General features: G+C 41.5%; 1 protein-coding gene across 2 annotated transcripts in view; it reads left to right on the top strand.

Annotated features, from left to right (window-relative positions):
* ITGA8 (integrin, alpha 8) overlaps positions 1-17,542 on the top strand; it is a 205,515-nt gene that overhangs the window by 171,590 nt on the left and 16,383 nt on the right. For both annotated transcript variants that reach the window (XM_011934275.1, XM_011934276.1), the window contains one exon: positions 6,284-6,397. In XM_011934275.1, coding sequence (XP_011789665.1) covers positions 6,284-6,397 — 114 coding nt within the window. The remainder of the gene's footprint in view (positions 1-6,283; positions 6,398-17,542) is intronic.

The raw sequence follows: 17,542 nt of genomic DNA, 5'->3' as shown, positions 1-17,542 counted from the left end.
AAGGAAGGAAGGAAGGAAGGAAGGAAGGAAGGAAGGAAGGAAGGAAGGAAGGAAGGAAGGAAGGAAAGATTTGCAAAAGATAAGATGTAATGACAGTATAAGTGAATGTTAACAATCAGTTGCCCCTTCAACTAAAGTGGAAAATGCACTGGGGATAAATAGTCTTCTACTCTGTCAGCCAATTTAGTGGCATCTGTGGGACCTGTGTGCGTGTGCATACGTGCAAGTGTGTGGGTGCACACATGGTGGGAAGGACAGATGCAGAGGTTCCAATACAGGAGACAAGACTCAGGAAGGATGATGCAAGGGGTGGATCTGGGCAGCCCCGAGGCAGCCATGAGTCCATGGCTTCATGCCAGAGAGGCACTAGCCCAAAAGAATAGTGCATTATTTTTTGTAATCCATAGACTTAGGGTACAAGGAGCCAGATACACAGCCCCTCCTCCCCACAGGCTCTGCCTCTCCTTCAGTTCTGAACTCAGAGCAATTCATCAGGGGGTCTCATTCAGAGTTATCAGATGATACAGAGAAGGCTCATGAGCTTTTAAGGAAAACAAATGGGTGGCAAGTGGAGAGCTGGGGAAGTCCTAAATTAACTTCCTTTCCATTCCTGCACTCCTGTATTTACCTTGAATTAACTATTTTTAAAAAACAAAAGCCTAACAAAATATTTTAAAACTCTGATAATCATTTATTTCAGTCCAATAAAGTAGGATAACGCCATATTAAATTAATCATACTCCTGAAAATCCCAAATGTGTTACTCATCACATGGATAATTTTTTTTTTTTTTTGAAACAAAGTTTCACTCTCGTTGCCCAGGCCAGAGTGCAGTGGCACCGTCTCGGCTCACTGCAGCCTCCGCCTCCTGGGTTCAAGTGATTCTCCTGCCTCAGCTTCCTGAGTAGCTGGGATTACAGGTGCCCACTACCACACCTGGCTAATTTTTTGTAGGGACAGGGTTTCACCATGTTGGCCAGGCTGAAACTCCTGATCTCAGTTGATCTACCTGCCTCGGCCTCCCAAAGTGCTGAGATTACAGACGTGAACCACCATGCCCAGCCAGATAACTTCTTTTAGTCATAGTAAAGAGCCCTCAAAGAGGATATTAGGATAAAAGGCATGTAAACAAATCCTAGCTCTGTGTCTCATTAATGCAAAAGTTTTCAGGAGTTTTAGTCTGGGATGATGAAAAAGCTTTGGAGTTGGATGGAGGTGATGGTGGTTCAATATTGTGAATGTACTTAATGCCACTGAACTGCGCACTTGAAAATGGTTAAAATGGCTTTAAAATGTGTGTCTTAAACACTCTTTGACATTCATTTATTTCATCTTGAGAGCAGAAAATGTTTGAACTATGGAAATGGACAGAAAAATGTAATGAGCAAATCTCACTTAAATAATCAGTTAAACTTAAGTCAAACGAAGCATTTATTATGATAGAAGTACCTGAAGTTACACGACAAAAAAAAAAAAAAAAAAACTATGGCAATTGGAAGGTTGTAATTCAAATAATTTTTTTTTTCTTGAGATAGAGTCTCGCTCTGTCACTGCTGGAGTGCAGTGACGCGATCTCAGCTCACTGCAACCTCAGCCTCCCGGATTCAAGTGATCCTCCCACTTCTGTCTTGAGTAGCTGGGAGTACAGGTGCCCACCAACATGCCCAGCTAATTTTTGTGTTTTTTTGAAGAGATGGGGTTTCACCACATTGGCCAGGCTGGTCTCAAACTCCTGACCTCAAGTGAATGTCCCGTCTTGGCCTCTCAAAGTGGTGGGGTTATAGGTATTAGCCACTGCACCCAGCCTCAAGTAAATGTTTATGACACTGTAATGTTTAAGAAACATAACAGTAGGGAATCCATATACTATTCCTTTTAGGATAAATTAATAAAGCTTTGCATATTATCATTTTTAAAAAGCTTCCATGGTGTACAATAGAACAGAAAACAATTGATATCATTCTCAGCAAAGTAACACAGGAAATAGAAAATGGAATACCACATGTTCTCACTCGTAAGTGGGAATTGAACGATGAGAACACATGGACACAGGGAGGGGAACATCACCCACCAGGGCCTGTCAGAGGGTGAGGGATTAGGGGAAGGGATGGCATTAGGAGAAATACCTAATGTAGATGACGGGTTGATGGGTGCAACGAACCACCATGGCACGTGTATACCTATGTAACAAACCTGCACATTCTGTACATGTATCCCAGAACTTAAAGTATAATAAAAAAGAGACATCTACAGAATTCTAATATGCGCTACCAATGGGAAAATCCTTCTGAAAAACCAATGTCCAAACCTATGCAGTATCAATGATTTGAAAAATCAAAGTTTGACCGGGCACAGTGGCTCATGCCTGTAATCCCAGAACTTTGGGAGGCTGAGGCGGGCAGATCACAAAGTAAGGAGACCATCCTGGCTAACATGGTGAAACCCCGCCTCTGCTAAAAATACAAAAATGTAGCCAGGCATGGTGGCAGGCGCCTGTAGTCCCAGCTATTTGGGAGGCTGAGGCAGGAGAATGGTGTGAACCCAGGAGAATGTTGTGAACCCAGGAGTCAGAGCTTGCAGTGAGCCGAGATCACACCACTGCACTCCAGCCTGGGTGACAGAGCGAGACTTCATCTCAAAAAAAAAAAAGAAAAGAAAAATCAAAGTTCAAGTATGTTTTTAAATGTCCACTTCAGGGTATGTCTCATGAGTACACTGAGATAGTAGAGATCAATAACTAAATTGTTTTTGAAAATTGTATGTATTTGTGTTGCAGGGCCCATTTTTTTCCTTCTATTATTTCTCTTTAAATATTGTTGATGTAAGATAATTTTAAACTCCCGAATATCACAGAAACTCTCAGATGAAGGCCAAGGCAGTTCTTGATTTCCATATCTGGTTTTGTTAACACATATATTACTCTCTTTCTCTTATTGGTTCAAAAATTGCAAATCCTATGCCTCCCCATGTCCTGGAGTCAAAACAACTCTGGATAGAAAGTGATTATGCAAAGTTTATTCTAAAATCAAAAGCAAAATGAGACCTCCTACATTTTTTGTTTAGTTAAAAACAACTTACTGAATCACATTTCTGATGAGGAATTTGAAAGTGCAAAATGCCAACATCCTGTGTTGGGATCATAATTTCCAATTTGCATAGGAAAAATTTGTATCTACAACACTGAAAAAGAATTTCTCCTCCACCCCCAGAATACCCTTCCCTTTCTCATCGTGGGCTCCTGCTGCTTCTGTAGCTATCACCTCCATCTCCTCCTCTCCAAACTTTCCTGTCTTCCCTTTCATTGCATTCCTGTCTTCCCTTTCATTCCAGCCACCTTGCCTTTCTTAATGCATCTCCAGCATTTGATACTATTGGCCACTTCCTGAAACTATCACATCTCTTGAATTCCCCCCGGAACATCCCCTCCTGGTTCTCTTTCTGCCATTTGGATGGCTCCTTCTTAGAAAATCTCTTCTAAGATTTCTCTCTGCCCTTCCTTTCAATGCCCCTGTGCCCCAGGATTCCATCCCAGCCCCCTTCTCTTCTCTCCCATCCATTTAATTTTTTTGGATGATCATATTTCCAGTCCTTCCTAAGTGTCTTCTGTCATCTCAGACCTCCCTTACTGCATTCAAGCCGTAAAGGCCTGATCCGGGTGTCTAAGAGCCACCCCCATCCTCACATACCCAAAACCCTGTTTCTATGACTTCTCAAATGTATCTCCTCTCTAGAATCCCCAGTCTCAGTGTTACCAGCACCCATCCACCCCGTTCTTCTCCAAAGAGCATTCTCCATGCAACCTCTGTGTAGTCATCATGTCTTTATTCTATTTTCTAAACTTCTCCAAAATGTATCTTCCTCTCTCCATTTCCACTGCTTCAGTTCAGGGCTTCAGACTCACCAACCGGGGGCTCTTGCAATGGGCCCCTATCACCCTTCTGCCCCCCACTCTTCCCTCTCTCTTCTCTTTCCTCATGTTACCCATCCCTCTAAAATACAGACTTGATCAATACCCCCTGGATATAAAAGCATGACAGGCTCCCCAGTACCTTCTGAATAAAATCTAAACTTCTTAGCATGCACAGGAAGACTCTTCATAGAGACTTTCTCTCATTGCTATCCTACTTCCATCTGTCCATTTCACCCTCATATACCTTGCCCTTCCCTTTCTCGAGCATGCCCCAGTCTAGTACAACAGAATCATGGGCCAGGTCTCCCATTCTGCTAGGTGACCTCCCATTCACACCTTCATGGCTCATTCCAAGCATCATCTTCTCCAGAATCCTCTAGCAGAGCTGGCTAACTGGGATCCCCATCTGCAGTGAGTCTACAACTCCTGACCTTGACACCCCTCTTCCCTCTGAAGGGCGGGGTTAGAGGTACACAGCACGTCAGCCGTGGAGCACAGGTCAACATGAGAGTCCTTGAAAGAGCCACAAACCACAGAGTTTTGAGAATTCCTGTTCTTGCTGGGGGCACCTGTGTTAGTCCATTTTCAAGCTGCTGATAAAGACATACCCGAGACTGGGTCATTTATAAAGAAAAAGAGGCTTAATGGGCTCACAGTTCCACAAGGTTGGGGAGTCCTCACAATCATGGTGGAAGGCAGAAGGCACATCTTACATGGTGGCAGGCAAGCAGAGAATGAGAACCAAGTGAAAGAAGGAACCCCTTGTAAAACAATCAGATCTCATGAGACTTTTTCACTACCGTGAGAACAGTATGTGGGAAACCATCGCCATGATCCAATTCCCTCCCACAACACATGGGAGTTATGGGAGCTAAAATTAAAGGTGATATTTGGGTGGGGACACAGCCAAACAACATCAGCACCTCAGCACCCAACTCTAGTAGCCCAAGGACAGTCCACCCACCTGCCTTTGGGAGCATCCTGTAGGAAATGAACCTCACTGCAGTTTATCAGACAATATATTACTAACCCCTTTGCAGAGAATTCTGAGGATCTTGAAAAAGGTTCTCAAAAAAGGTTCTCATGGTAATATGTTCCTTGGATGATTCTGTGTTATATCAATTTCATTAAAGTGAAATGTCTCAGTCAACTACTTCACATAATATCCAGTACTTTGATTTTTATTGAGTACTAACAGGCCAATGTTGAGTGCTTGAGATATGAAAAATGAATACACATGGGCCACAATATAAATTTAAACCCATGAGGGAGTACAGCTAGAGAAGTATCATTCTGTGCATGGCACACAGAAAATGGATTATGATTTTCTGTGTGAAATTATGATTGTTCATTTATTTCCATGCTGGAATCTGATTAGAAAATCTGATTTGAGGCTGGGCATGGTGGCTCATGCCTGTAATCCCAACACTTTGGGAGGCCGAGGTAGGTGGATCACCTGAGATCAGGAGTTTGAGACCAGTCTGGCCAACATGGTGAAACCCCATCTCTACTACAAATACAAAAATTAGCCAGGCATGATGGCAGGTGCCTATAATTCCAGCTACTCAGGAGGCTGAGGCAGGAGAATTGCTTGAACCCGGAAGGCAGAGGTTGCAGTGAGCCGAGATCACACCATTTCACTCCAGCCTGGGCAACAAGAGCAAAACTCTGTCTCAAAAGAAAAAAAAAGAAAAAAAAGAAAAAAAGAAAGAAAGAAAAAGAAAAGAAAAAAGAAAGAAAATCTGATTTGATAGATAGAATGTCATTATAATGAATCCTTTTCAGGAACATGCATTTCATATATTAAAGGTTATTCATTATACGCTGGGCAATTCTAGAAACCGATTAAAAAATAGCCTAATGAATGAAAGTCGTAGAAAAACCTCCTTTATAACCAGAAAATAATTTAGACAGAAGAACGTTATGGAACAAATGTATGTCAATGGGTCAGTAACTGCAGGTCTTTGAGATAATATTGGCTCAGGGGTCTTCCTCTGCAATCCCTTCCAGACTTGCTGAACCCAGCATTGGGTATTGTGAGTATCTATGAGCAATGCCTCCCCCAGTTCGGAGAAAATGAAACAGAACAATTCAATTGCTGCTACAGAAAGATTGTCTTAAAGTCGTTCGAAAAGAGCTTAAATTTTATGTTGTATTTTGTGTTCCATTTTACCTCTACATTACCACTGAAGTTGATTCATCCTTGCCACTAAACTGTGTTTTCTTGGTTGTTGCAATATATTGTTCTCTATTTAAATTAATAATTTATGATAAGGCGATGACTTCTGAGGGAATAAAATGTCGATAAGCTAACTTCATTGTGTCTACCATGATTTAAAGACTCTGACGTGTTCCCACTGCTATTGTTTGCAGAATTGTTCAAATATCGAGTGTTTACAAATCTCCTGTGCAGTGGGACGACTCGAAGGAGGAGAAAGCGCAGTCCTGAAAGTCAGGTCACGATTATGGGCCCACACCTTCCTCCAGGTAATAAACAACCACAGAAGCACATACACACTGCTCACTGGGAGCTGCTTCACAAAGCTCAGTAGGAAGTCTTTTCATAGAGATTTCTGATTTAACACTTCGAGAGTCTGAGGCAGATGGATTATTTGAGGCCACGAGTTTGAGACCAGTCTGGCCCACATGGTAAAAACCCATCTCTACTAAAAATATAAAAATTAGCCGGTCATGGTGGTGAACACCAGTGGTCCCAGCTACTTGGGAGGCTGAGGTATGAGAATCCCTTGAACCCAGGAGGCAGAGGTTGCAGTGAGCCAAGACTGTACCACTGTACTCCAGCCTGGGTGACAGAGTGAGATGCTGCCAAAAAGAAAAAAGAAAAAAGAAGAGAGAGAGAGAGAAATTAAAAAGAATTTTAAACTTAAAAAAATTTTTTTTTTCATTTTTCAATGTAAAGTTTCCATTTTAAAAAATATTTCAATTAAAATTTATGTGGAGGAGTTGAGCAAGGTGAACTGGCCATTTTACCCAGCAGGTGAAGACAGTTTAACTATCCTGATTCTCTAAGACTTTGAAGAGTAGATTCAGAAAATGTACTTAGTCCACTGTTATATACCCAGTGTTGGGCACAGTAACTATTAGTCAGTGGCAGCATGATGAGTATGAGAACATAATTATTCAAGACATATATATCCAGTGAAGTTAAAATAGAAATCAATTTAGAAGGGAAAAGGGAGATTGTTCTAGAAGGTTCCTCTTAGCAGCATGGGCTCCAACCGGGACAGCACCTCAACCAAGCTCCAAGTACATGAGTGTGATTTACAGATTACACACCACTCATGTGATCGGCTCTGCATCCCACAATAGCCAGGGATCATTCCATTGATTTGTGCACATTTTTTTTTTTCCTGAGATGGAGTCTCACTCTGTCACCCAGCTTGGAGTGCAGTGGTGCGATCTTGGCTAACTGCAACCTCCACCTCCTGGGTTCAAGCATTTCCCCTGGCTGAGCCTCCCAAGTAGCTGGGACTACAGGCGTAGGCCACCACGCCCGGCTAATTTTGTGTTTTTAGTAGACATAGGATTTCGCCACATTGACCAGGCTGGTCTCAAACTCCTGGCCTCAAGTGGTCCACCTGCTTCAGTCTCCTGAAGTGCTGGGATTACAGGCGTGAGCCATTGATCCTGGCTGACTGTGTGCGTTTTAAAAGTTTAAAATCTCTTTTATGGTAAGAAAATGAGAGTTTCATTTTGGAAAGGGCTATTTAAATGATACTACTGTGTTACAACCTTATTGTTTGGGGGGGATTTTTTTTTTAATCCTAAATTAACTCTTACCATGTCTATGCATTCTTGCTCACATTTTAACTACTAAACAAACTCATTTGGTTTATTGTGCCATGAAAAACCAAAGGGTCAAATCCCTTTGAGTCTAGTTATAAATATAGAATTTTTATCTCTAGATTTTTATGTTTTCTATGATTTAATATGCTTCTATAGTCTTGCCAATCTTATTTTTGTTTTTAAAATAAAAACGAGGAAAATTAAAGTTTTATTTTAAAGGTCATTGTGAAGCCATCTTCCTTTCTTCTTTTCCCTTCCCTTCCCTTCATTTCCCTTCCCTTTCCTTCTCTCCCTTTCTTACCTTCCTTCCTTTCTCTTTCCTGTCTTTTTTTTTATTTCTTTCTTTCTGTGTCTCTTTTCTTTCTTTCTCTTTTTCTTTCTCTCTCTTTCCTTCCTTCTTTTTCTTTCTTTCTATCTTCCTTCCCTCCTTCTTTTCTTCATTTTCTTTCTTTCTTTCCTTTCTTCTAAGGCAGAGTTTCTCAATCTCTGCACTATTAACATTTTGAAACAGATCAAGCTGTGTTGTTGGGAGCCATGCTGGGCATTATAGGATACTTAGCAGCATCCCTGCCTCTACCTAGTAGGTGCTGGTAGCACCCTTACCCCAGGTGTGACAATCAAAATTGTCTCCAGATATTGCCAATGTCCTCGGGGAACAACATCATCCCATTTTGAACCACTGACCTAAGGAGAGGCACAGTGCCCAATTTATTTGACTTTATTTTTAAATCAAACCACTATGTATTCATTCACTCAACAAATATGTAGGAAGGACCTACTGTGTGCCAAGGGCTGCTTCAGGGTCTAGTTATAGGAGAAATAGCTGTGAACACAACAGACATAGCACCTGTCTTCACAGAGTTGTTAATCTCAGTGGAGGGAGTCAGAAACTGAGCAGGCAAACAGATGGATCAGTGCCAGGAAGAAAGGAAGAAAGTAGAATTGGGTAGTGAGATCAGGGTAGCAGAATACAGAGTAGGGAGCAGGGCTGCTGCTGCAGGTAGGATGGTCACTTTCTTTTATTTCCACAATGTCCTATCATTTGCACATATCAGTCGTATTCATTCAGTAGGTGAGGCACCCATACAAGGGTGTGAATACCAGGAGGGAAGAATCCCTGGTGGCCATCTAATACCACAGATCACTAGCCCTTGAATTTGCTACTTTTAGGTGCAATTTGTCTGAAAGCCTAAGCTGTAAATCCTGTTTTTCTCTAGTCAAATGAAAGCTAGGAGTAAACTATATTATTGTGATCAATAGATTCATTTCTTAGGGATGATGCAACAAAGGACCACAAACTAAATGGCTTAAAACAACAGAAATTTATTCTCTCAAAGTCCAAAACCAGAAGCCTGAAATCAATGTGTCAGCAGGGTTGGTTCTTCCTGGAAGCTCTGAGGAATAAACTACCCCATGCCTCCCTTCAAGTTATTTTTGGTTTTTGTGGAGTTTTGTTTTCTTATTTTTTTTATTTTTATTTTTTTTGTAGAGACAGGGTCTCATGATGTCACCCAAGCTGGAGTGAAGTGGTATAGTCATAACTCCCTGCAGTCTTGAACTTCTGAGCTCAAACAACCCTCCCACCTCAGCCGTCTGAGTAGCTGGGACTACAGGGGCCTGGCACCATGCCACGCTCAGTTTTTAATTATTTTTGTAGAGATTATATCTTGCTCTATTGCCTAGGCTGGTCTCAAACTCCTGGCTTCAAGTGATCCTCCTTCCTTGGCCTCCCGAAGCACTGGGCTTAGAGGTATGAACCACCAGGCCTGGCCCCTCCTAGCTTCTGGTGGTTGCCAGTAATCCTGGGCATTCAGTGGCTTGTAGACCATCACTCTACTCTCCCTCCATCTCCCATCACCTTCCCTTCTGTGTCTCTGTGTCACTGTGTCTTCTATTTCTTATAAGGACATTGGATTTAGAGCCCACCCTAATCCCAGTGCAATCTCATCTCAAACTTTACCTTAATTAATTCTGCAAAGACCATTATTCCAAACAAGGTCATATTATGAGATTCCAAGTTAATATGAATTTGGGGAAGACATTATTCAACCTCTTAAAATCAATAATCTTCCATCCCCACTAGCAAAGCCTGACTCTATTTGCCACAGTATTGCACCAATTTCTTTAATGTAGTAAATATGCTCCTTAAACTACTTCACCAACATTACTAGTATGAGAAGAAAGTAATTAATTAGGGTTTAAATTGTTTTTGTTATGACTCTGTTCACTACACACATTTTCCGTCTATTCTTAGACATTATCACTAAATGGGCAAAATTTTGAACCAGAACAGTTGGGGCTGAAGTCATCTGAAGGCTTGAGTGGGGCTGGAGATAGTGTAGATGCTCTTGCAGTTTGGGTAAATATTGGCAAAAGTGTGTGAGTAAACACAGGGGTGAGCCTGTTTTTGAATTTCATACGTGAAAACTGCCTATTAGCAAAGTGATGTGCAAAAAACCACAGACATCCGTTAAATTCACGTTCTAGGAGGAATGACCCTGACTAACATCAGGCAGTCTATTTTCTCTATACTGGGTCAGGATGCAGGAGCTCAGTTCCATTCCTGCCTGTTTGTGTTCAAAGCACTTAACTTTCATGGGGCTCAAGTTCCTTATTTGTGAAATGAAGAGATTGGACTAAAGTCTCCTTTCATGCCTGAAAATTCACTGATTCTATAGGTAGCTTACAAGTAATTTATGGTGTTTATTCTACTTGGTGTAAGCCAGCGATAACTCTGTTTGCTGTCTTAATAGCCTACTTTTTTATTGTGTTGATGTTTGGGTTGACCAAGAACAGACTACATCTAAATGGCTCTTTACACTTAAGGAACAGCCCGCCAATCTTTCCAAAGAGGGCTGTTTGTCTGCAAATAGTCAGGTTACTATTGAGTGACTGCCGTGTAGCTAAGTACCATGATACATGCTTGTATGTGAATGACTCATTTAATTCTTACAGCAATCCCGTGGGACATGTATTATTATTGTTAGCTGCCTTTTACAGATGAACAAACTGAGAAATAGACATTATATGGCCTTCCCAAGGCACATAGATAGTAAGGGGGAGAATCTTGAGCTTTTACCCCATGTATGTCACTACACTAGACTGCTGAACTAAACTGTAACAGCCTCTGTAGATTTTATATTTTGATCACTGTACTACAGATGGCTAAACTATAACTCTTATATTATGAATAACTTTACAATAACTACTATATAAATGTTTTAAATACCATGTATTAAACTTTTTCAAGATATTTACATTGTATAGCATGCTGTTTCAGAATCCAATAAAGAAAACATCTTATGATTATTGAATTATCCAATACAGTAGTAATAGTCATGTATGGCTACTCAAAGTACTTCAATTTGACTAAAATTTAAAATTCATTTCCCCAGTCTCACCAATCACATCTTAAGTATTTAAGAGTCACAGCTCGTGGCTACGGCATTGGTCTGTGCAGATTAAGAGCATTTCTCTTATTGAAGAAAGTTCTATGGGGCAGCACTGTTCTAAAATGTTAGGGAAGTATATTTCCATTCAAAATTGTAAGATTCGATCATATAATCAATTATTATATCTATGAATGTAGACCTCGATTGTGTTTAATAATAGCTTTGTGACTTCCCTTATATCCCCTCATAAAGTAAGAATGAGGGCCCCTTTGCCCTATAACAATGTCATTCGCCACCTCAAAAGGCAAAATCTCTATCAGGAATCTACTTTTCCTAAGTGTAATGTTACAGGTTTGAATAAACACAACAGCCTCCTGCTTGCTCTCCTGAGTGGTGAGCAAAGACAGCAAAAGAGGTGAATGTAGACCAAGGAGTTGAATGTACTGGCTTTACTTCAAAGCTTAGATATAAGCATGAACCATGCAAGTAAACTTTTGGATTCAGATCTGCTGAGTGAATCAAATATTGAAATTCTGCAAGATGCAATGAAAAAAAAAAGAAACTTGTGAGGTTGTGTTAAGAAGTTGTTTTGGGGAGGGAAGTGGAGGAATCTTCCCAAAAGAGGGTAAGCTCCTCAAGAGCAGGAGGAATGTTTTCTTGTCTTTGAATTTTCTTCCCAGCCCTTGCATCACCTGACACAGGATGCTACTCATAATGCTTTAACGAATGAAACATCTCAGGCCAAATGCTAGGCTTGGCTGGTACACAAGTCCTTGTCTATTTAGAATGAAACCAGTCAAACTAACAGGCAAATGAGATCACAACAAATTATCCCTCATGGCGTAAAGCAAGTAGCCCAGGAAGCAGCAGATATTCTAGAAATGTAAAAACTTGTGATACCTTTGAACAAAGTGAACAAGAAGTGATTTTTGATGCCTTTCTCTGGGGTATCTGGAAATGCCACCTGGATGACTTGGTTTGAGATGCAAAAGTGATGCAGGGCAGGTGAACCCCAAAATTGGGGTTTAGCCCGTGAGCCTTCTTGGCTTCGTTCAGAAAAGAATTCAAGCAACGTTACATTGCCTTTTCAGGTGACAGGTGACATTGCTTTGCGGGAAAAAGGGCTTCATTCTTTCTTTGTGAGAGGATGTAAGGAAAGTCACAGTCTTGAACAGCCTTTTATTGAACTGAACCTGCTCCCTGAGGAGCAGAGCTAACTCCTAGACAGCACACACAGAGCTGGACTTGGTGGGCTCTTGGTAACTCTCTTTATATCCACTTATACCCATGTTCAATTATATGCAACTTAAGGGGTGAGTGAATGCAAATTGAAGGGCAAGTTATTCAGAACTCTCTAGGAAAGGGGCAATAACTTCTGGGTCGTTGCCATAGAAAGAAGCAGTAACTTCTGGGCTGTTGCCATGGCATTTGTAAACTGTCATGGTGCTGGCGGAAGTGTCTTATGCTGATGAGCAATGAGGGCAGCGAGGGATTGCTTTAGTAGCTATTGGCTGCCTTCAGCCAGTTTCTTCCCTTCATCCTGTCTGTACCAGGTCTTGTCTTAGTCATCAGGGTTGTGACCAGAAAACAAGTCCTGCCAGTCCCATACCTCAAAAGCCCAGGTGCAGCCAAGAATGCACCTATGCTGACATCTGTGCCCAGCCAGCCCGTTCACCAGAAGAATCTTCCATGAGGAGCCTGGGCTCATGTTTGTTATCACATTTGGCTTTTCTCCCAAATCCTCGCACCTCATCCTTCCTCAAGCCACAGGCTGTTCTGATTTAGTGAGTTTAGCAAAGACTTCTTGCATTTTGGGCAGAGGCAAGCATCTTATTTTCTTACATCTTTCAAATTGAAACCCTCCAGATTGAGATGAGAAGGCTTCCAAACTGAGGAGAGAGCATGGATGGAACTGGAGGCTGCTGTGTTAAATGAAATAAGCCAGGCACAGAATTACAAATATCATGTGTTCTCACTCCTATGTGGGAACTAAAAGGGTGGATCTCATGGAGGCAGAGAGCAGATTCATCACTACCAGAGGCCTGGAAGGGAAGGTGGCGAACAGGGATGAAGAGAGGTTGGTTAAAGGATACAAAAATACAGTCAGAAGGAATAAATTCTGAGAGTCAGCAGTAGAGTGGGGAGATTATAGTTAATAATAATTTCTTGTCTATTTCAAAGTAGCTAGAAGGAAGATCTGTAATTGTATTAGTCTGTTTTCACGCTGCTAATAAGGACATTCCTGAGACTGGGTAATTTGTAAAGGAAAGAGGTTTAACGGACTCACAGTTCTACGTGGCTGGGGAGGCCTCACAGTCATAGCAGAAGGCAAAGGAGAGAAAAGGCACGTCTTACATGGCGGCAGGCAAGAGAGCGTGTACAGGGGAACTCCCATTTATAAAACCATCAGATCTTGTGAGACTTCTTCACTACCACAAGAACAGTATGGGAGAAATCGCCCCTGAGTCAGTTATCTCCACCTGGCCCCACACTTGACACTGGGGATTATTACAATTCAAGGTGAGGTTTGGGTGGGGACACAGCCAAACCATATCAGTAATGTTCCCAATGCTAAATGTTTGAGGTGACAGATATCCCAGTTACCCTGGGTTGATCATTACACATGGCGTACAGGTACCGAAATATCACATGTACCTCCAAAATGCATGCAGCTAATAGACACCAGTAAAAATAAATAAGAATTAGGCTGCCTTTCCTCTTTGAGCCACACCCTAATTTGATTCTTTTCAGTTCCATAAGGTAGACAATTCAGGATCTCAGGGAACAGCGACAAGTCTAAAGAGTCATTGTCGTTCTTTTATTTCCTGCCCAAAATGATGACCAGCAGTATTGGATCATACTCGCTCAGCTTCTGGTCCACTTCCAAAGAGGAGATAGTGTCAAATGTCTGAGTAGTACATAATGCAGACATAATTTATCTAGACTTAACCTGGGGGAGAGACATGGTGATGAATAATGTTGGCTGCAACTCACCATGCTTCTTGGACACAACTAGGGGACAGATTCAGAGGGATGGGGTGTTTTGATACCTTTTATTTCATCTACTGAGACAGAGACCAGAGACCCTTAGTGACATTCAATCAGATTTCTGTTGCCTCGTTTGAGGTAGGTTCCATGATCAGAGCCAGTCACAAACTCCTTCTCACTTTAAGGAAAAGAGAGGCAAGGTTCCCTCTATGTTATAGTTGAAATGTAAGAAGCAAGCACACACCCCACAGAAGCTTTGCAAAATATCCTATATATTTGAGTGCAACATATCTTCCAGAAATGCTGCACATAGATCTTTGTATAGTTTATAACCAGTCTGTCCATTCCCTGTTCTTCTAAGGAAATGTTTAAAAAACCTTTACCTGGAAATGTGAGTCCAAAGAAAAGCTAATTCTAAATTTAATAATTTAGAGAATCCACGTGTTAGCCTCCTCATGATAAATTGCCATCTGAGTCTTTTATCATTTAATTATTTTGTTGGCACACATTTATTAGCACTACAGTTTCTTTAAAGACTGAACAACAAAAATGATGCCATTTTAACACCTTAACAATTTGTCATAAACTTGAAAATTGTCATTGGCCTTTTCGAATTAGATTCCTCTTTTCTTAAGTGACATAGGCTTCCCTAGAGTGCCAATTTTCATAACTATAGATTTTTTTTTTTTTTGAGATGGAGTCTTACTCAGCTGCCCAGGCTGGAATACAATGGCATGATCTCAGCTCACGGCAACCATCGTCTCCTGGGTTCAAGAGATTCTCCTGTCTCAGCCTCCTGAGTAGCTGGGATTGCAGGCACCCGCCATCATGCCTGGCTAATTTTTGTATTTTAATAGAGACAGGGTTTCACCATGTTGACCAGGCTGTTCTTGAACTCCTGACCTCAGATGATCTGCCTGCTTCGGCCTCCCAAAGTGCTAAGATTACAGGTGTGAGCCACTGCACCCGGCCAGCTATAGAACTTTTTAACTGAATACCCAGGATGACTGAACCACTTGCATTTAGTTGATTTGCTTATGATCACTCTATTGCTTGGCTGTTGCTTTTTATTTTTTTCTTAGAAACAAGATCTCGCTCTGTTGAAGTGCAGTGGTGCAATCGTAGCTCATGGCAGCCTCAAACTTCCAGATTCCTCCCACCTCAGCCTTCTCATTGTCTGGGACTACAGACACATGCCACCACACCTGGCTAATTTTTGTATTTTTTGTAGAGATGAGGTCTCACTATGTTACCCAGGCTGGTCTCAAACTGCTGGGTTCAAGTGATCCTCCTGCCTTGGCCTTCCAAGGCGCTGGGATTACAGGCATGATACACTGTGCCCAGCCAATTGTTACTTTTTATCCAAGAGTTGGAAGAGAGGTGCTTTAACGAATTCCCAAGTCTATACAATCTAGATGACAACAACACATTCCTCCTTTACTTTGAGCATCACATCCTACCGAAATGAGGGAGAACAACTTTTCAATGAGGCAGGACTCCTATCATTACGACACTAGAGTGTAGGGGAAAGTTACTATTTTAGCCCACACACTTCAGTTCCATGCACGACATTCTACTGCGGTAGGAGGCCGATCGAGTGAAAATTACATCTTCATTTTTCTGTTAAAGAAGACCCAGTATCTGCAAAAAGTCAGTAGTAATTGAGGGGCTTTGGGAACAATAAATATTTAGCACAAGCAGAGTCAGAAAAGAAGAATCTGTAGCAACATTTTGCAGTCCTAGGGAAAAGCATCACTTCCAGAGATATGTGAAAGACGGGTGCAAATTGCTGTGTGCTCACCCACATCCTTAGCCCAGATTTCTGCACTGCCACGGTTTCTGCTTATGTCAGTGTCAGGTGCCAAATGCTAAAGAGGAATGCGTTATTATAATCTCTCTCTCTCTAAGAAGAGACTGTACATTGGGGCCTATTAACAGTTTTGTCATACAACCCAGGAAGAGGGAAACGTTTTCCGCCCTCCTAATCCAAGCTAGAAAGTTTACAATTCTTGGCGGACATGACTTGCTGCGTTATGTTGGTTTCTGTCCATGTAACGAACATGCAAATTGGTCAGAAGCAGATTGTATGTAGGTTAATCCTAAATGGACCCCTGTTCTGTGATTGTTGCTTGAAATAGAAATTTCCTTTACAGGTGAAAGTTTTGCCAGTAATTCCTTAGGTTTTGTCACCTCAAAGGGTTTGGTTTCTGGTAAATATTGAGTGTTTCAAAATGGGCTACATAAAATGGATATGTACTTAAAAATAATTATTGGGAAGAAACTAAGCAGTTGGAAGTTGGGAGTGGGAGAGCTTGTGTCGTTGCCCGACACACTAGGTCGCTAACTCCTCCATTTGTTACCAACTCTTACATTTATTGGTACCATGCCTATAAGCAAATCATTGTGCAAAAGCGCATCGTAGAGACAGCCAGTGAGCTGCAAACCACGGTTTAAATGATGCGGTAATGACAGAGGATTAATAGCCAGCTAGGGCAAGACGAAGGTCCTCGGTGTTGCCAAGGGTTATTAACCCCAGCTGGTTTTTCAATCCTAAATTGCCTACAATGTGGCAGTGATTGCTATTACATGAGTAGATTGCTGTATGGGAGAGGAGATTATTTTGAACATAAGAATAATAATACTATTGTTATGTAAAGAGCACAACTGGAAGCATTTAACTTTGGATGTGGAATCACTATTACAGCTCTGCCTATAATTGCTTTTCATAAGTTATTAAATACTCACCTGTGCCATGCCTCTGACCTATAGCGCAGGACTTGGGTATCTTGGATGCTGACTCTGCTGATCAGTCTAATAAACCACGTCTTCCATTCCTTGGAACTCCAGAGCATTCTTTAAAAGTGAGGAAGATGCATTTTTTTCTTTCCAAAAAGGGTGGAAGAAACCTTTTGGAGAATGCATTTAAAACAAAGAACAGACTGATCTAGGAGAGGTGTTGTTACATGCTGTTTGCTTACCTTAAGATTTGCCAGCACCCCAGGCTACATCCATGCACAGGGCTAATTCGATTGAGGAGGTAAGAGCATGTCAATATCCCCTTCACAGGAACTGGAGCCCTCATTTTATGTCACTACCACCCTTTACAACTTCCTGAACGGCTTACTCTAGTTAAAGGGAGAAAGGAAAGGGTGTCCAATTCAATAATGGAAAGATCTTTCCTAATTGCCATCAAATGGATGGTACATGAAGTGAGAGGGTCGTCAAATGACCAAAGCATTAGACGTGTTCATTCACCCTTCATTCATGTGGTCAGGCATCCAGTATTGATTAAGCTCTCCTGAGCACATTGTTCTAGGTTCTGTAGAAGATACAGGCATTATATTCCATGGAATATGCCTTCCATGTTTGTATCATATAGCTGGGGAGAAAAGCAATAGAGAAAAATTAAGCAATGTGAACCTTCCAAAAAATATGTCAGATACAG

Source organism: Colobus angolensis, unplaced genomic scaffold, assembly GCF_000951035.1.
Source record: "Colobus angolensis palliatus isolate OR3802 unplaced genomic scaffold, Cang.pa_1.0 Scaffold133, whole genome shotgun sequence".
NCBI classification, from domain to species: Eukaryota; Metazoa; Chordata; class Mammalia; order Primates; family Cercopithecidae; genus Colobus; species Colobus angolensis.
The sequence above is the reverse complement of the archived record's forward strand: the minus strand, read 5'-3'. Positions and strand labels throughout refer to the sequence as shown.